The following is a 20,073-nucleotide window of genomic DNA, read 5'->3' as shown; positions in this document are numbered from 1 at the left end:
TAAAAAGCCCAGCAACAAAGTCTTTTGTAACCATCACTGACCAGCAATCAGGTCTAGAACCTGGGCCTTCCAATTCAGAACTCATAGTCCCTGGAACTTGCAGGTAGACAGGTAGGGGACAGAACAGTGGACACAGAGTGTGGGCAGGAGCTGTTTTACCCATCACTCATCCCCAGGATGCCCTCTATCAAGTCAGAGCTCCAGAAGAGCTAACACATGGACTCTCCCACCTTCATCCATGATGCAGGAGTAGCCTGGGCAGGGGACCCCAGCTGGAACTTACTGCTCTCCTCCCAGGCCCTGTTCACACTACTCACCTCCTTCTCCTTCTTTTCAATGAGGGCCTGTTCATTCTCCCAAGCAGTCAGCAGCACATCTTTGAATTCCTCACAGACAATGTAGCCATCAGTTCTGTGAAGACATTAACATGGATGAGCTCCACCAGCTGGCTGACTACCCTGTCCCTCCTCCTCCATTGTTCAGAAGCCAGAGGTCCTTTCTGAGTAGCTAGGGTCCTGATGGACATTTCTGGCCAGCCAGTGGCATATGCCATCCATGCAGGAGGCAGGCTTGCAGGAACCTGTACCTCTTCCCCCAGAGCGCTGAGCACTGGGGTGACCTTCCTCAACCCTAGGACTTCAGGCAGGAGTGCTCAGGAACCAAGAAGGACACTGTTTATGCCTTGGTCCCCAGCCCATGAGCAGCTTGAGGGGGCGGTTCTTCAGTCTAGAAGTACAGGACACTTACAGATTTGGGTCTGCTGCTTCTTAACAGAACATGGGACTGATGGGGATACGTCTAACTTTAAACCCAAAGTCCAATCTGGAAAGTGCCACCAGCCTCAGCCTCCCCAGCTGCCACCGAAGGCCCCTCACGCACACTGGATGGCAGTAGCCTCCATGGAAATCGAAGCCAGTGATGGCCTGCACACAGTCGATGCCCAGCTTGCGAGCCACACGGTGCAGATTAGGCAAGTTCATCTGGACACAGCCAACAGGCATCATGCTGGGCAGGAAGAGATACACGTTCCCAAACTCATTTCGAGGTACCTGCAGAGATGGGCATGCCAGGGAGAAGCTGGATAGAAAACAAGGCAACCTACTCTGACACCCCCAGCCCCCACCAACCCCAGAGCTGTCCTTACCTTCCCATCTACAGCCACAGGGGGCTGATATTCTTCTGTCTGCCAGTGACCATACAGGGCCAAGTCATTGTGGTCGTTCATCTGGGGGTCTGAAAGCCGGGCTCTCCGGGCGCGGTTAGAGAAGCCTTTCACCATCTACTCCAGAGGAAATGGCCAGGTTGTAAGAAAGGCTCCTGCTTGGCACTCAGCCCACACCAGGCACTGAGTGCTGTCAATCTGACACAGGTAGACCGTCACTAGCCAGCTTGTGTGGGGCACTACATGGTTCTCTCTTTACATTAGGGAGGGGAGGCTAAAACAGAACTTATGATCTAGAGCCCAGGCTGGTCTCTAGGGATCACAGGTGTGACATCATGCCTGACCTCTGTGCTTTACACTACTATTGATCTCAATGAGCCCTGGAGGTTCGGTCCACTCACTAGTGTGTGCCTAAAGCCACAGCTCATGAAGGAAGGCTTTGAAGTTCTGTCCTAAGTTCTGAGTAGCCATAGACATGAAGTGACTTACTTCATGGTTTACAGGTGACAAGAGCCAGGATTTAAACCAGATAATTCCCCCATCTCTCTGCAGAATGGATCAACCACTATCCACCTTAGTGTCCCCTGTGGAAAGCAGTGTCTCTTCAGCATCCCCAGTGCACAACAGATGCCTAGCAGCCAAGATCTAGATTTTTCCTGGGGAGCTGAGGAATGAAAGGAGAGGAGTGGCAAACAGAGGTTGCACAACACAGACAGGGGCAGCAGAGGCAGTGGGCTAAGGATTGGCTCCTGGGCCTGGGCACACAGGCTCCTCTAGTGCAGGGGTCAGGTCAGCAAAGACTGCTGGTAAATGGTTACATGTGGCCTCTCTCATCCTTTAATTCTTTTCCTTTTAAAAAGCTTTGGGAAAACCACTTTTAAGATGAAGAACCCACCAAAGGGACTCAGGCTTGGTATGGTCCAAGCTACATGTTTCTTGCACATGCACGTGCGTGTGCGCACACACATACACACACACATTCTCTCAAGCCTAATTCTTTCGGCATAACCTCTCAGCTAGCCCTGTGGAACTCAAGTGACTTTTGGTTCTGATCTCCTGAAGCAGCTGTTTGGTCTGGTTAGGTTTTTACTGTAACTTGACACAACCTAGAGTCACCTGGGAAGAGGGACCCTCAACTTGAGAATTACGTTGATCAGACCTACCTGCGGCCGTCTGAAAGGGATTGTCTTGATTGAGGACTGCTGTGAGAGTGCCCAGCTACTGTGTGTGACACCATACCTGGGCAGGTGGGTCTGGGCTGTGTAGGAAAGCTAGCTAAGCATGCAACTACAAATAGTTTCTCCTTGGTTCCTGCCTTGGATTCCCTCAATGATGGACTGTGACATGGAAGTGCAGGCCAAATGAGCCCTTTCCTTCTCCAACTTCATTTGGTTAGGGTGTTTACCACAGCACCAGGAAACAAACCAGGCCACTGTTCACCCAGCAGTATTCAGTAAGGTCACTGAGCATCTCTTACATGCCGTGACAACAATCATGGGAACACAGGGAAGGGGCAGGCCTGGCTGACAGAGCTCAGGCTGTAGGGGAGATGTAAGGAACACAGGGTAGAATGGGAGAGGCCACAGCAAAGCTGAGACATAAGTGGAACAGGGAAATGCTGATCAGAAAACTGGAGAGAAGGGCATTTAGGACCCCAGGATAGAGAGAACACCGGCATCTGGGGCGGGTGTGGTCTAGAAGGGAAGTGACAGGTGCCACAGCATTAATCATGATCACATGAGACCATCCAGCTAAAGAGATGGGCAGCTAAGGCAAGTTTGCCACACAAGGCACTATGTTCCTGAAAGAGCCACAGAACTATAATACCGGGAATGCATTTGATCTAGGAAAGAGGCTGTGACTGTTAAGAAAGAGACACTAAGGCAGGTGCCAGGATGAGGGAGATCAGAACAAAGGGAAAAATGTGGGTAGAAATACAAGCATGTGTGTTACATGACCAATGATGGAACTAGTCTGAACTGAGACACTGAAAAGTCAAACACAGAATTGCAAAGAAAGACTAAATAAAATTTAACTATCTCAGACATTTATACATATAAATTTATGTATGTGTGTATATATACATATATATAAAACACTGAAGTGCTATTTTGAATGTATTTAAATACTTCGTGTATTTAAATACTAAAAAGTGTAAATGTGTGACTCTTACTGTAATTCCACTGGACAACATTAGCACTAGTCTGGGAGGGAGAAGGTAGCGCAGATCCCAGCAAGCCTGAGTCTAGCAGGCAGCTCCATGCATTCAAGCCACTGCTGGAAGCAGCCACCATTCAAACCCGCCACCCTTGCCACTAAGCTGAGGGCCCACCACCAGCTCCATAGTTACAGCCCCAGCAGGACTCCACTTCCGTCTGACAGAAGAACAGTAAGTAAGAACCACTGTGCTCTGCTACTGTGATTGAGCCACGTCTAGAGAAACGTCTCTAACACTCTGCTAAGTTCATGGCCCTCATAGACAACTAACCTAAAGATGTCATAAAGACAGAGCAGAGGCAAGAGCTGAGAGCAGGGCCTGTGAGTCCTGCTGAGCCCAGGATATTAGTAACTGCAAAGCTGTCTGAACCAACTCTAACCTTCTCATCTGTAAAACTGACATCATGATATTGATTCCTAGAATCACTAGAATGCATCGGACCACACATGATCCCTAGGGTCATCAGAATGCAACAGATCACACACAATCCCTAAGATCATGGGGATGCAACAGGTCACATACGATCCCTAAGGTCACTGGAATGCAACAGATCATATATAAGCAAAATGCTTGGTGAACGGTCATGCAAGGCAACCAGGCTAGTAGGTTTCTCTCTATGAAGCAAGGCTTCAACTTCAGAAGAGCCCAACAACCCAGTTCTAACCTGCTGGCCTTTGAGATCATAGCATGAGTTTCCAGGCTACTTTCTAGCCTACAGTTCTTATTTGGAGAACTTATTTGCTATATATGCCTTATTTATAAATAATTTAAATGCTTATCTCCTCACACCCTGCTCGGGGGAAAAGAACAGGCTATTTCTGGCTGACTATCCAGGCGTGCCCCAGTAGTGCTTTTTCACTACCTCTCCTCCCAGTTCCTGCTGCCAGGAAGATCTCTCTGCAGGTATCTCACTGTTACCTTATAGGGCACTTCTCCAAGCCGCACCACTCTTGCTTGCTTCAACCACGTGTCCCTGGAGTGCAGGGTATGCACACAATCCCTAAGAGAAGACAAAGGACAAACTCAGTTCACACTGTAAGGATGCAGGACCTCTGGGCCTCACCTGAGCTTGTATGTAGCAGATGGGGGCAAATGTGTTAACTCTCCTCCCAGGCTTGACATCATAGCTAGAGCAGGCCCTGCTCCTTTCCCTTCCTGTATCACACAGTGTAAACGGTCTTACCCTTGGACTGCCTGTGCCCACCTGTGACCCGTACCTGGCTGGAGATTTCTTTCTGAGGCTTTGTACCTAGCTTTGGATGCCCCTTTCCCAGGACTACAATCCAGAACCTATGGCGGGTGCTCTCTCTGTGGCGTGTGGAGTAAGGTGCAAGCCACCACGAGCAGGTAGCAGTACCTACTGAGGGTCTGACCACTACTCAACACAAGGACATGCAAATGTCCACAAGGTGTGGTACACTCAAAAGAAAGCATGGGAAACTAACTGGAGAAGTGAACAGACTGTGGAGGAAGATGCATACACAAGCAACAAATGATCCAGGGCCTGCAATTAGGGGGACAGTTGCTCTGATATCACTGAGCTCAGAACCATACCATAGGCCTACAATTCTTTCCGTGCAGTTCGACATTCGCTTGCCAAGCCTTCAACAGACATGCCTAGCATCTCTTCAGCTCTCAACGCTAACCTGTTTGAGGATAGGGGCTCCTACAAGCAGGAGCATCAGGTCTGCAAACATCAGTCTGTTCCACAGCCTGAGCTTTATTCATTCGCTTTCTTCTGCTGTTTATCAAACCTGAAGCATAGTTCAGTGAAGCACAGCAGGGGGACTCAACTGGATTGCTAGTAGGCCCGCACCAGTACCTTTACACATTCCTGAGCCCAGCAGCTTGTCCATCTGCTCGTCCTCTCTACCATGCAAGTGGCTTCTCTGCAATGACAGAGGCTCCACCCTGCACTCCCACTAGAGCCAGATCATCTTTGACTGCCCAAAGGACTTCAGACAGGAGTAGACAAGGGAGCAGGCAGGGAGGCTAATGGATAGGGATCCCTTGGAAACTCCTTAGAAACATAGCCAGAAAGTACACCCAGCACTCCCAGAGAGAATGCCAGCTTCCAACCATTTCACACTCATCAGAATGGCTATTACCAGCAACTTGTGGTGAGGACATGGGATGACTGGCATCACTGAGCACTGTTGCAGGGAAGGTGAATGGTATGGCCACTGAGGGAACAGTTCAGCCATTCCTCCGAAACTTCTGTAGTACGCAAAGCGTGGACTCAACACACATAGCAGCATCACTCCAAACAGCCAAAAGGAGGGGCTGCAGCATCCACTGACATGAGTAGACAAAATGTGGCCTCTCTGGCAGGGGAGATACTTGGTTTTAAGGAAGGAGAGGCCAGCAAGATGACTCAAAGGTAAAGGTCTGTTGTGACTCCCCAACAGGGCTCAGAGCAGGACTTGCTCCCCATCAGAGGACTCACCCTCATGCTGGGTCCCCTGCATTTCTTTTTTTCTGTGTCTTGCATTTATTTAAAGCAAGTCCCATGTTTTGGTCCTTACATCTCAATGTTTTTAAAAAGCCCTTCTTTCCTTTGTTTTCTACTGCTATTGATCAAAATCTCTGATTCTATTTTTTCCCCCCTCAGCTCTAAACTCTAGTCCTCTTTCTTGAGTTTTAACTTTATAAATATTGTACATGTGTTGTGGTTTGTTTTGTTTTTTTACAGTACTTTTTTGTTGTTGTTTGATTTTTTGGGGTTTTTTGTTTTGTTTTGTTTTTTGTTTTTTGTTTTTTGGATTTTCAGGACAGGGTTTCACTGTGTAGCACCGGTTGTCCTGAACTCACTTTGTAGACTTAGGCTGGCCTCACACTCACAGAGATGCGCCTGCCTCTGCCTTCAAAGTGCTGATTTAAAGATGCACCACCACCACCATCTGGCTTACAGTACTTTTTTGGTTGCTTCTTTTGCCTGAAGTACTCAAGCACACATAGAGTACTTGTGTACTCACGCATTCTTGAGGACACAGCTCAGCAGCACCAGACACACTTGCTGTTGCATGGCCACCACCAGTATCTATTTCCCAACTGGTTTATGACAGGCAGGGGCTTGGCACACCTGTCATGTGTCAACTCCTTTCTTTCTCTGCTTTGATGTGCATTAACTGAGAGGAGCACTTCTTCTGTATTTTTTTATATTAATTATAGTTTATTCACTTTGTATCCCAGCTGTAGTCCCCTCCCTCCTCCCCTTCCAATTCCCTCTCCGTCCCTCATCTCCTCCCATGCCCCTCTCCAAGTCCACGGTTAGGGGAGGTCCTCCTCCCCTTTCATCTGACCCTAGTTTATCCGGTCTCATCAGAACTGGCTGCATTATCCTCCTCTGTGGCCTGGCAAGGCTGCTCCCCCATCCGGGGGGAGGTGGTCAAAGAGCCAGCCACTGAGTTCATTGTCAGAGACAGTCCCTGTTCCCCCAGGAGCACTTCTTGATGGTCTTGTATTTTAACTGCCCTGCAATTACAGAATTTCCTCCACAGCTTTTTGTTTTTGGTCTTTTACTACATGTGTGACTGTGAGCTCTAATCTCTTCTTCACAGAACACACACAGCATGGCTCACTCATGAGAGTACCTGTCTACGCAACAGGTGCTAGTCCCAGGCCACCAGGAGGACAAGGAGAATGCTTCACACACCTGGAATAGACAGCTTCTCCACGACAATACCCGAGAACTGCAGCTGTCTCAGGGTAGATGGCCTGGAATTTCAAGAGGTGGCGCTTCAGGGCATACAGGGGGTGGTCCTTATACGTGCCGATGGAGGTGGGCAAAGACTTCTCCAGGTGCTTTGCCTGAAACTGCAAAATCCAGACGACAGTTGTCAGTGCGCTCCTAGACTAGGAAGGGGGTGTGATGGGCTGCTGTACACAAACCTGTTCCAACAACAGACTGTGGAGCCCCGGTGACATGGTGGCACTGCCAGACACCGTGGCCATGAGGTGCACTGAGGATCACCCCAAAGCCAGAAAGCGCTGGTAACTGTGATGTGCACCAGCGTCACATAGGTACCTGTCTTCAAGCCTTTGACATCCTAAGCCTTAGCAGACCAGGCCCACTCTACCGAAGATCTTCATGGAAGAGAATGCCAATTTTTCCACTGTAAGGCCTGATCTCGGTGACATCACCATCTTACAGCAAAAGCAGGCTTGACAGGCTTACAACAACCACCCTGCAGCTTTTCTGAGACCCACACAAGTTTTGTACTTCGCTAAGAATTGTGGGTTATCGGTAGGAAATCCCACTGCTATGAAGCAAATCCTGTATCCCAAGCTGACTTAACTTTCTTTTGGCCTCCCTTCAAAACACCAAGGTGCTCCTGCAGACTGATACACTGTACCAGGTTGGTTGTTTTTTGTTTGTTTGTTTGTTTTTTTTTGGGGGGGGTTGTTTTGTTTTTGCCACCTTGACCAAACCTAGACATATCTCAAATGAGGAACTGCCTCCATCAGACTGGCCTGTGGGCATGCCCTTGTTTGCTGATTGATGTAGGAGGCCTAGCCCACTGTGGGCAATGCCACCCCTGGGCAGGTGGTCCTGGAAGGTATAAAGGTAGGTGAGTGTGAGTGTGGAGAGCAAGTCAGTAAAAAGCTTTCCTCCAGGTTCCTATCTCTACTCCTGCTTGAGTTCCTGCCCACAAGGATGGACTTTGATGGGGAGGTTTAAGCCAAATGTTGGTGTGATTATTACATGCAATCAAATAATCAGAAAAGTATGTATTTCTATAACTTATATATATTCAGAAATATAGAATTTCTAAATGTAAACCACCACTAAAATATCTACACGTTGCCGGGCATAGTCATAAAATGTCTATAAACTGCTTGCAAAGAGTTTGATTCCTGTCCAGCACTAAGCCTGGGCAGCCAATGTCTTACCTCTAAGTCTTCCTTCTTCTCCCTCTCCGTAAGTGGGCTCTGACAGGGTCTCAAAGTCTCAGCCCACCACTCAGCATTAACCCGGAACTTGCGGGTTGCTGTCATCCAGAATGGGTCGTATCTCTGAGTGACATCTCGGACCCAGCCATCACTGTCAATGCCTACAACATAGGTCATGGGCTTGGTGGCATATTTGTAACAGATCACAGACTGGCCCACCACACCATGCACACAGTCCACACACACCCACTTCGCCTGTGGCTCACAGAACACTTCCAGCCACTGGTCTACACCAGAAGCTTTCCAATCTTCCGTCTCCTCAACGCCACTGGAGACCTTCTTGCCTCTCTTACTGCCTAAAGAACCTGAAGATGCTGCTGAAAAGCTTGGCTGCTCACGCTGGCTTCTACACTGGGTCTTTGAAGCACTCTTAGACCCAGCCTTTGTCCTCTGAGGAGCAAGGGCCCTCTTCCGCCTTCGATGGCCAGGCTCAGAATCTTCATCAGAAGAATGCTGGCCTTCTCCACTGGACAGTTCAAAGTCAGAGCCACTGCCCGCCTCATCACTCCCACTCTCTTCTTTGTAAGACACCTTGGCAGCCACCCGCTGCTTTCGCTTTTGGGTATGTGAACAGCTCTGGATTTTTCGCTTGGCCTCCTCTCCCTCACTGCAGGAGGACTCTCTCTGCTGTCTGTTGCCCACAGCAGCCTTCCTTCTCTCCCCTCTGGCATCTGCCTTGCCATTCCCCTCAGAAAAGGTTTCTTCTTGCTTGATTCTTTTGCTGGTTGTGGGTTTGTTGTGGCTTTTGGAAACTTTACTGGAAGGTTTTGAAGAGCCTCCAGGACCCTCTAAGGATGTTTCCTTGGGAGATTTCTTCCCCTGTAACAGTAAGAAATTCTGGTACACATGGGTATGGTGCTATATGCCTGTAATTCTAGTACTTGGGAGGAGTTCAAGGTCATCCTCAACTACAGTGAGTCTGAGGCAAAAATCTGGGCTACATAAGACTTCCTTCAAGAAAACAAAGAGAGAAGGAGGAAGATATGTATTAATTTTGCTGTTCTATGTCTTATTTGTTCCATGAGTACAGCTGTGGCCAACTTATGATAATCCGCCTCCAATATTGCCTGATGTCAGATGACTTGACAGCCCAGTGAGGCAGCACTACCTCCTTCCTCATATATTTAAGAGTCCTTTATCCATCAGCCTTCCACAATGCTAATGAGCATGGGTGACTCTCCTCCTGGCGCCCAGGCTAGAAACAAAGAGCTCAGAACCAGCCCTCTCTCAGATGACTCTGTGTACACCAAGCTCAGGATGCTAAACTCCCACTTGTGTGTCCATCTCCTCTAATACAGGGGATGTGCAAAGCAGGCTCAAAGGAGCCCAGGCTGCTTGAATAACAACTCTTAAAAATATAACATCATTAGGATGGCAAGATAACTCAGTGGGTATGGCGCCTGCTGCCAAGCCTGAAAACCTAGTTTAATCCCTGGGACTCACATGGTGGAAGAAAATAGGCAACTTCCATAAATTAACTGTCCTCTGACCTCTATAGGTGCCATGATATACACACACATAAATGTAAAAGAAATCTAAGATAATGTCCAATTTTCTTTTAAATGGAAGGTTTCTTCACTCTTCTCTAGTGGCAACTCCTTTTTCTCTAGACGCCCCAAAGACCTCACCTTTGTCACAGATGACTTCAGTGAAATGGGCTGTAGAGACAACACCAGCCGGGTGAACAGCTGCAGAGCCCGAAGAATCAGAAGAAATATCTATGATGACAAGAGAAAAACATATTTAACTGACTAGTGTGAGGAAGGTAACCCAATGGGCTTTGGTGCTTAGATGGGAGAGGGTGAAAACCACCCCAGTACAGGACACCAGCCCTTGGGACACTTGTAAATGACACTGCAGAGACTCGGCTCACAGGAAAAGTCACCATATTTTCCTAAGAAGGATTACATGTAATATAATTGATATACATTACGTAATTAGCATAGAGACTACCTGCATCCTTGATAGCATTTATCACTGGCTGCGGGTTGTCACAGAGACTCTTTCCACTTACCTATCTTTTGATGGCCCTGTAGTCAACAAGTGTTGTACATGTGATTAAAAGGAAATAAAATGAAATAGAGTCAGGGAAGAAAATGTAGAAATACAATTGTTACCAGGTCACACATCTGCTTTCTGTTTTCCACTCCCCACACTGAGCCTTTTACCTGCAGTCCTCAGCTCTGAGTTACTGCCTTGTGAGGATGGAAGCTGCTCCCGCAGGGACAAGCCTAGTCAGTGATAACATATTGCAGAAAGGTCTCCCCTAGACCACCACACTAGCACCTGACCACTCTCATCAGTTATTATAACACCCTGGTGAGAAAGTCAGAGGTGAAGACCAGAAATAGGAAGGCGGGCCATCTCAAAAGTCATGTGACCATGGAAAAAGCCATTACCTGTGACTCCCTTTATTTGGGCTTTTAAAAAGTAATGTGTAAAGTAATGGTCATGTGATAATGGCACACACCCCTAGTCCCAGGACCCAGCAGGCTGAGGCAGAAGCCATGATTCTGGGCCAGCTTAAACTACATAAGAGATCCTGACTGAAAAAAGAAGAGCTGAAGGAAGCAGTTCAATGGAATAGGTCTGGCATCTCAAGTCCCTGCCTTTGATCCCTGGCATCTCCCTACAAAATTGTGAGATCACCAAAGACAAAGAAAGACCAAGAAACCATCACAATCTGGAGGAAACTAAGGGATCAACAACTCAGTGCAGCATGGTATCCTAAAACAGAGAGAGGCAGAGCCAGGTACTGTCTATAGTCTTGTTGACAACACTGCACCAAAGGGGGCTTCTTAGTTCCTTGGAGATAGGGCTGGAAGTCTGAACTAGCACCTGGCACTAGCTGAACAGCAGCCCCTACCCAGGCTTTTTCATATGGGGCAACCCCTGCTTCTCCTTCCCCACAGCACTAACAAGCTGGTGAGAGAAGTTGATGACAGTGACAGTACCTGACATACTACATTCTTCAAAGCCAAATCTCAGGAGGGCTAAAGAAGCAAGGCATTTGGCATAATAGGTGTGCTGGCAAGTCTTATGTCAACTGACAAAAACTAGAGTTATCTGAAAGGACAGAACCTCAATTGAGAAAGTGTTTGCATAAAATTTGTTTGTAAGGCATTTTCTTAATTAGTGATTGATGGGAGAAGGCCCAGCCCATTGTGGGTGGTGCCACCTCTGGGCTGGTGGTTCTGGGTTCTATAAGAAAGCAGGATGAACAAGCTAAAAAAGCAAGCCAGTAAAGAGTAACCCTCCATGGCCTCTGCATGAGCTCCTGCCTTCAGTTTCCTGCCCTTTTTGTGTTCCTGTCCTGGCTTCCCTCAGTGATGGACTACAATGTGGAAGTATAAGCCCAGTAAACCCTTTCCTCCCCAACTTGCTTTTTGGTAACGGTGTTTCGCCACAATAGAAACCCTAACTAAGACAAGTTGGGACCAGAAGTATTGCTGGTCTGGGGAGGATTGTGGAAGGACTTGGGAACTTTGGACACGAAAAGCTATTAAGTGTGCAGTGCTTATTGAGCTATTCTATAGGAGCTTGGGAGATAACGATATTGAGGGAATGTAGAAGATGAAGGCCTGGCTTAGAAAGTTTCAGAAGGAAGTTTAAAGACTCTATCAGGGTCATTTGTTATTTTGAATTAAGATCCTGTGGTTTAGGTTAGCTGGGGCTGAAGAATCAGCTGTGATTGGCAAAACACCAGAACTACTAGAGTAAAACCTTTGCTTTGCTGAGACAACTGATGCTGGTTAGCTGGAGCTAAGAAATTAGCAATGACTGAGAAGAGAACAGCATCACTGAGATCAAATCTTCCTCAGGGTCAGCATACGGAAGCTGTGTTTCAGAAGCGGCTATGGTTGTTCCTTGTGTTTGCAGAAAAACTTGGTAATGAAAGTCATTCAATTGGTGCTGGTTTAAAAACATGAAGGAGTCACAGAGAGCTGGGGCTTGGCACTGTGAGAGGCCAAGAGAGGCCATTGGTGAAGGTGCAGCCTCAGTTGGATTGAAGGCCCAGGACTGAAGAGGTCATGCAAAGAAGTTGAGGCTGGGTACCAGGAAGAGAATCTATCAGAGGTTACTAGTGAAAGCACATCCCAGTTGCAGCAGAAGACCCAGCATTGTGGAGCCACTACCATGGGATAACCACCAAGAACAGCAGCAGCAGTGAAGTGGAACCAGCCAGACCCTAAAAGATAAATTGTGTGTGCTGCAGAGGGCAGAACTGGAGAAGTAATTCAAACTTGTGACTGTGCCCTGATTCTTCCCTTTTTTAAATTTTTCTTTTTTTCGAGATAGGGTTTCTCTGTGTAGCCTTGGCTGTTCTGGACTCACTTTGAAGACCAGGCTGACCTCACAGAGATCCTCCTGCCTGTCTCCTTGAGTGCTGGGATTACAGGTGTGCACCAACATGCTCAGCTTGGTCCTTCCGTCTGGAAGAAGGTATTTAATTTAATTTTAATTTTTACAAGAACCCACAGCTGAAAGACTCTGAACTTTTAAAAGAGATTTAGGTTTTTAGAGAGATTAGATATTTTAAAAAGACTGAAATTTGAATTCATAAAGACTGTGGGACTTTAAAGTTATTTCTGTTTTTAATGTGAAATCCTGAGGATGAATAAAAAGGAAAAGCATGGCCTAACAGTGATGTGTTCACGTGTCAAGCTGACAAGGGGTCAGTTATGCTGGCTAGTCTCACGTCGACTTGACACAAACTAGTTATCTGAAAGGACGAAACCTCAATTGAGAGAATGCCCCCACAGGCAGAGCTCAGGGAATCCTGCAGAAGAGGGGGAGGAAGGATTGTAGGAACCAGAGGGGTCAAGGACACCATAAGAAGAAGGCCCGCAGAATCAACTAACAAGGCTCACAGGGGCTCAGAGACTGAACCAACAATCAGGGAGCCTGTGTGGTTCTGACCTAAGTCCTCTGCATACATTATGGTTGCATGGCTTGGTGTTCTTGTGGGACTTCTAACAGTGGGAGGGAGACTGTCTCTGACTCCTTGGCCTGCTTTGGGGACCCTTTTCCTCCTACTGGGTTGCCTCATCCAGCCTTGATTTGAGGTTGGTGCCTAGACTTATTGTAACTTGTTATGCCATGTTTAGCTGATATTTCTGGGAGGCCTGCTCTTTTCCTAAGGGAAGCAGAGGAGGAATGAATCTGGGGAAGAGGGGAGGTGAGCTGAAACTGCGAGAAGAGAAGGGAGGGGAAAATATGGTCAGTATGTAATATATGAGAGAAAATAATTTTTTGATGTTATCTTAAAAATTCTGGCTGTAAGGCATTTTCTTAATTAGTGATCGATGGGGGAGGGCCAAGTCCACTGTGGGTGGTTAAGAAGGAATTTTAATCCAGCAGCATGGCTGCTCTGATCACAGCCAAAGACCTTCTATGTCTGTGTGATCCACCTGCAATGCAGACATGCCATATACCTTTAATCCCAAACAGTGAAGGTAAAGTTAGTTTGTAGAAAGAAGCACCCATATTTGAAATGATGTCTAATTGAGAGGCAGACTAAGTGACAATCAGAGAAAGATCTGATAGACTAGAATATGCCCAACTCTCACGAGAACAGTACAGAAAAGAGATGCCATTTAAGAGAGGGCAAAAGGAGACAATTCTACCAGGACAGTTTTACAGAGACAGGTTTTAGAGAGAACAAGCTAGACAAAGGTAAAGACAGATAAGCCAGAGAATGAGAAGGAGCCAGAATATTAAAACAGAATACTAGAGTTAGTTTGAGGCCAAGCAGAGCAATTCAATCAGAAGCTGAGAGAAGTCAGTTTGAATCAGTGTCAGCTTGGAGTTTGAGCCAGAGTAGCAGAGTTGAATCAGCCAGCCAGAGTTCGGAAAGAAATAGAAAGAAATAGAAAGGGTGTGCTTATTCAGTAGTAAGCCTCCAAGACGACAATTCCATCTGGTGAATAAAAGTTACTGTTATAGGTGGTGTCATCCCTAGGCTGGCAGTCCTTGGTTCTGTAAGAAAGCTAGCTAAGCAGGCAATGAGGAGCAAGCCTGTAAGCATCACCCCTCCGCCACCAATGCATCAGCTCCTACATCCAGGCTCCTGCTCCTTTTGAGTTCCTGTCCTGACTTCCTTCAATGATGAACAGAGCTGTGGTCATGATGTTTTGTCACAGCAACAGAAACCTCCCAGCATGACATCAGATCTCATCTCCATTAATGAGCACTGCCACCAGTGGAGCCACTTACATGGACCAACTCTTCATTATCCCTTGCAGAGTAAATGGCGATTCTCCTTTCCAAGGTTGTTTGCAGGCTGTCCTGCTTACTGGCTGAAAGGTCCGTATTGACAGTGAAGGTTCCAATAAACCTGGGAAGAGATCAGGTACTCCTCTGTACAGCAGTCAAGGTGAAGGAGAAGTACCAGTCTTTTACAGGCAGGAAAACCAAGCACAAGTGACTCTTAGACTCACCTGCCTGCACTGGCTCCTCAGCCCAGCTGGTCAATGCAGACCATCACTGACTCAACTCAGCTGGCACCTCCTTGGGCACCCTTTCTATGCTGCCCACCTGAGGGAAGCACCCAGTTTCCTGTACCCCTTTGCTCCTCACACTACCCTGAGTATGCAGTGCATATGGAACTTTGGCCAGCCCAGGGCTCTCATCTAGGGCCATTATAGTTCTGGTGCTTCCCTCTCCTCAATGTCATGCCCCTTCCTGATGCCAACTGACCACTTCAGGAGAGGTCTATAGAAAGGCCTGAAACAGCCCAAGAGAAACCCAACCCTACACCCCAGTGCTGGAGGACAGTAGATGGCCTTACCACTTCACCAGTTTTGAAAGGTAGAAGACGTCCCTGTTTTGAAGGGGCACCTTGGTAAAGTGAGCTGGGATGATGGAGAGGCCAATGGCCAGCAGATCTGGCTGCCGGCAGATGTTATTTCGATAGAAGCCACTGGCCAGCAGGCACAGCAGGTGAACCTGTGGAACAGGAGGAAGAAGCCAGCACAGCAGGAGAGTTGAGGAAAGCAGGGGTGTTGCTGCCAAGTTCAATGTTTTGTAGACAGAAAACACTGGCTGGAAGCACAGCCAGACTGGCAGCAGACATCTCCCAAGGCTTTGGTCTCACTCTCTTCTCTCCATGTACTCCCTCAAAGATTTCACTAGTCCTTCTCTCAGCCTTCCCTTTACAGGCACAATACAGGATTTTCACATAAAATGTCCTACCACCTGGGTCTGCTGCAGTAAGGTCAGCAGGGAGAGAGGGCAGGAGACACAGGCTGATCAGAGCACTATCTGGAAGCCAAGCATGTATCTCCAATGTTTTGCCCTCACCCTGCTCATCTGAACCTACCCTCCAATACTCAGCACCCCACCTTAATTGCCAACCTCAATGTCCCCCTTCACCAACCTGCTGCAACAACACCCAGGCTGTCTACTTTCTGTCATCTCCAAACAAAGCTTTCCACCTCCTTCCCTCACCACAGCTTCTTTCTCCACACCAAGGTGGAAGAAGCGCCACTTAACCACCTCCTGTAAGCCCAGCCTCAAGGATGCCACCTAACTTCATGCAGGCCTGCCTGTCACCTCTGGACCCGCTCTTCTTGCCCTACTTGCCATCACCTTGTGCATGTTCTCCTGTACTTCTTTATTGAAGCGCTTTATCATCCTCCTCAGGCATGTCTCAAGCTCCATCTTTATCTTCTCACTGAAACACACGAGAGACCCAAGATTAAAGCGGGAAATAGCAACTCCATAGCACGACCTGGGAGTCCCTCACTCTGGCTCCTAGACAAGGCTGTGATATGCAGCCAAATCAACAAGCAACCACCACCTGCTCTTTCTCTCTGGGAAACAGAGGAAGCCCTGAGTAAGTGATATCCTGAGTGAATGTGTTATTGACATAAACGTGGCCATGTCATGGATCCCATAGCCTCAGACTCATAAGCCCTAGCCCATGAGACTCAAAGAAATGGCATAGGCTTTACCTTTCTCAGTGGTTCAAGTATGAATGTAAATAGTGTATGCAGAAAATGTCCACCATAGCTCCCTACCATGTTTACAGCCTGAAGACTGGATCCCTACAGAGACCGCTCCTACAGAAATGACCAGAATCTGCTCCCTTGATCCAGCTGTGCACCATAAGCCTTTTTTCCTTGTTTATCTCTGTAATAACCCTGCCTTCCTGCCCAACTTTATATAATAAATACACTGAGCTTCTGGAGGGTTGAGGTTTACTCTGTCGAAGATCCTAGACCACCTAACCAGCCGTCAGTCCATGTGTCTGTCTTTTCCTCTTTCCCTTCTTGTCCCAGTCTGGTCCAGCCAGGGGCCATGTGGGATGCAGCACTTCCCGTCTACAAACCTGCTTACAGATTACTGTGCAGCCACATCTGTAAATCAGCTCTTAGACACTGTGCAGCCCATCTACCAACCCCTCCCAGCATGCCATGCCTCATCCACAGGCCTCAAGTTCCCTTCCTTCAGAATCCTAACTACTGACTTTCTCCTCAAACCACCACACTGATGCTAAATTTAAAAAGATATTTCCACAACTGTTCTGCAAAACCTTTCACCCATGGCCCATCAACCTGCAGGAAAACCTTGCACTTCCTAAAAGACACATATGTTTATGATGCCTAATCTCATGCCCATTGAAGTGGACCTCATTAGCTAGCTTATATGCTCCATTTTCCTAGGCCAACAGAGGCTAAAAAGGAATTGGATGCCCTGGGAAGGCTGGGTGATCCTTGGACAGTGGGCACAATCTCAAGTCTGGCAGTGATATGTGGTAGGGAAAGCATGAGTGCCATGTCAGCCAAGAGAGATTCGGGCGTTAGATGCTCCACTCACTAGCTAAGTGCCTCCTGGACGGTCACATATGCGCTCATTTAGAATTCTGCTCTAAGGGTCAGGAAAACTAAGGGTCCTTGTCATGTACTCCCACCTCCCACCCACCCAGCCAGGACATCCAGGTGCCTCCTTTCAGTCCTTCAGACAAACCCAGGCTCTCCCTGTAGCTCCAGACCACTATGACATGCAACGGCTTTCTTGGTGTATCTGCTGCCTGTTTTCAGGACAGGAGCACAGAAGCAGAGTTCGGCCTACCTTTTTTTCCGTGCCTTCGCCTGCTCTGGTGTTTCAATTTCTATTTCCACTGCCTTCTCAGGCAAGGCAGACAATGAGGTGGCAGAATTTTCTCTCATGTCCAGCACAGGCTCAGTAAGTTCTAGCAACAGTAATTTTAAAGGTTAGTAATAATAATTGGGATTGGAGAGACGGCTAAAGAGTTATGAGCATTGATGCAGAGGACCTGTGTTCAATTACCAGCACCCACATCCATCTGTACAACCATCTGTAATTCCAGTTCCAGGGGAGTCAAGGCACATGGTACACAGACATATATGCAGGCAAAACACATACACATAAATTAAGTTAACAATAATAATAGCTAATATATGGAACAAAATCAGGGTTTTGCTAGAAAAAACAAAATCAGATATAGTCAAAGCCCCTGAGATTCCTGACTATTTATCTGAAAAAAAAAAAAAAAAAAAAAAAAAAAAAAAAAAAAGGAAACAAAAAATTTTAAAACAGGCACTGCTCTTAAAAAAAAAAAAAAAAGATGAAGAAGAAGGAAAAAAAAAAAGTGAGTGCCTGGTATTGTGGCACATATCTGTCATCCCAGCACCTGCCTAGACTACACAGCACATTCAATACCTCACCTAGAAAAAAAAAAAAAAAAAAAGGCTAAAGGCTGGAAACATGGCACACACACATACCCTGATGACATGACTTTGGAGCTGGAACCCACAAGATGGCAGAAAAGAACTCTTGAGAGCTGTCCTGTGATCCATACAGACATCATATACATAAAACATACACATTTACACATGCATACACACAGAGACACACACACACACTTTAAAAATAAAACCAAGCTGAGCCTGGTGATGCATGCCTTTAATCCCAGCAGTCAGGGAGGCAGAGGCAGGTGGATTGCTGTGAGTTCAAGGCCAGCCTGGTCTACAAAGTGAGTCCAGGACAGCAGAGTTACAAAAAAAAAAAAAAAGGGGGGGGGGGGATAGGAGTGCCACCTTCCTAACATTTCTAAGGACAGGGTTTATTGTCAGCACCACAAGAAATCAATAAAGGGGCTTTAGATTAAAAGAAACTTACAAACACATAACAACCACTGGACCTGGATTAGAAAAAAAGAAAACAACAGAGCTATAAAGGCATTTTGATATCAACTGGGGGTTGTTTGGGGTGTAATGATGTTGCTTTGCCAGATAATACAGCACTACCTTCTTAGGAAAGGCATGTTCAAATATTCAAAAGTCAAGCTTTGGGGATTGCTGAAACTCATTTTCAAATACCTAGAGAGAAAGGTACATTCAATATAAGGGACCACGTATACAGACTACTCTTACATCTTGATAGATCTGGACCTTGTCAAAATAAAATGCTAGGGGGAAGCATTCCCCACAGAAGGGATGAGGGATTAACATTAGCTACCACTCTCAGGGCGTGGACTTGATGCTCAGGCCTACTGAACCAGCACACTTCCTCCCCAAATCCTGCAGCCTGACTGGGCACAGCTCACAGTTGCATACAGTTTACATAATGCTGGCAGTGAAGAAATCCGCCTCAGGCAAGCAAAGAACTTGCTCACACTGCAATGTGGTGGTGCTGGGCTAGAGTCAGGACTCCACAACTCTTCCACCTGCACTGCCTCTGTTTACAGTTTCCCCACCAAAAGCCACTGGAAGAAGAGAACATACAAGCTTCTCTGGTAACCTACAGGATTTTGTCTAAAAAAAGTCCCTACTACTAGTTATTTGTTTCAAAAAAGGGCTTTTTTTTAAAAAAAAAAAAAAAAAAAACAAGACCACAACACAACACATGACTTGGCTCCAAAGGACAAATAAAAAAAATCAAAGTTTGGAAAACAAGACAGACACTTCACCTTCCACCTCCTCCCAGTCATCTTCGCTGTCCTGATCTTCATCACTGCTTTTGTCCACCACCTCTCTCTTTGGATGTTTCTTTACCTTCTTGCAATCACCTGGAGAGTCCCTGTGAATGGATCAGATGCAGAAGGCTCACATATCCTCCTGTTACACTCAGGCTAATCAGAACCTACAGGATTCCTTCTCCTGTTCGCTGTTGCAATCATATCCATGAAGATGATGGACAGCTGGCTCTCAAAGTCTCCAGATATGAGGTGGGGAGAGCTAGAGTGTAAGGTTACCCTGGCTACTAAGCAATACCTGTTTCTTAAAACAAACCCAGAACCTATTAATGCACAATGTATGTGGGGAAAAAGAAAAAGCAAAAGCACAAACACAAACAACAAAACACTGTGCCTGGAAATAGTGAGGTAAAAATTAAAGAAGCCACTCTGTGACAGGAGTCACAGAGAGCTGAGATGTTCAAAGAGCTGGAGCTACCTGTGAATCACTTCAGGAACTGCTTTTCTCCCATTAGGAAATGTAGCCCAAGGACACTGAAACTGGCACAACTTTAACAGGACAAGTAAGGACAAGTAAGGTGTGGTTACACATGGACCTGCAACCAGGACCAGGCTGGGCAGCTGCCAGTAAGGGAAAACCATGCAGACAAGTGGCTGAATAGACAACACATGCAAGGTAAACAGTTGCCAGTATGTTGACATCATTCTTCAGATCCACATATAAATCCCCTCTACAGTTCTGGGTTACTTTTGGCTTTGTGTAAACATTATGATACTTGGTATCAAGTGGAAACAGGC

The 20,073-nt window shown here is 46.9% G+C and overlaps 1 protein-coding gene across 2 annotated transcripts in view; it reads right to left on the bottom strand.

The window, feature by feature from the left end:
* The window catches only part of Xpc (XPC complex subunit, DNA damage recognition and repair factor), a 28,677-nt gene that overhangs the window by 2,521 nt on the left and 6,083 nt on the right, over positions 1–20,073 (bottom strand). The window contains exons 3-14 of one of the 2 annotated variants that reach the window (XM_055628487.1): positions 19,270–19,379; positions 17,409–17,529; positions 15,924–16,008; positions 15,124–15,281; positions 14,550–14,670; positions 9,962–10,051; positions 8,274–9,152; positions 7,036–7,196; positions 4,299–4,380; positions 1,145–1,279; positions 880–1,049; positions 318–411 (exon numbers count right to left, since the gene is read on the bottom strand). In XM_055628487.1, the coding sequence (XP_055484462.1) occupies positions 318–411; positions 880–1,049; positions 1,145–1,279; positions 4,299–4,380; positions 7,036–7,196; positions 8,274–9,152; positions 9,962–10,051; positions 14,550–14,670; positions 15,124–15,281; positions 15,924–16,008; positions 17,409–17,529; positions 19,270–19,379 (2,206 nt within the window). Of the gene's footprint in view, positions 1–317; positions 412–879; positions 1,050–1,144; positions 1,280–4,298; positions 4,381–7,035; positions 7,197–8,273; positions 9,153–9,961; positions 10,052–14,549; positions 14,671–15,123; positions 15,282–15,923; positions 16,011–17,408; positions 17,530–19,269; positions 19,380–20,073 lie in introns of those variants that run through there. The other variant, XM_055628488.1, reaches the window with a different exon arrangement.

This window comes from Psammomys obesus, unplaced genomic scaffold, assembly GCF_907164565.1.
Source record: "Psammomys obesus unplaced genomic scaffold, mPsaObe1.curated_primary_1811, whole genome shotgun sequence".
NCBI classification, from domain to species: domain Eukaryota; kingdom Metazoa; phylum Chordata; class Mammalia; order Rodentia; family Muridae; genus Psammomys; species Psammomys obesus.
The sequence above is the reverse complement of the archived record's forward strand: the minus strand, read 5'-3'. Positions and strand labels throughout refer to the sequence as shown.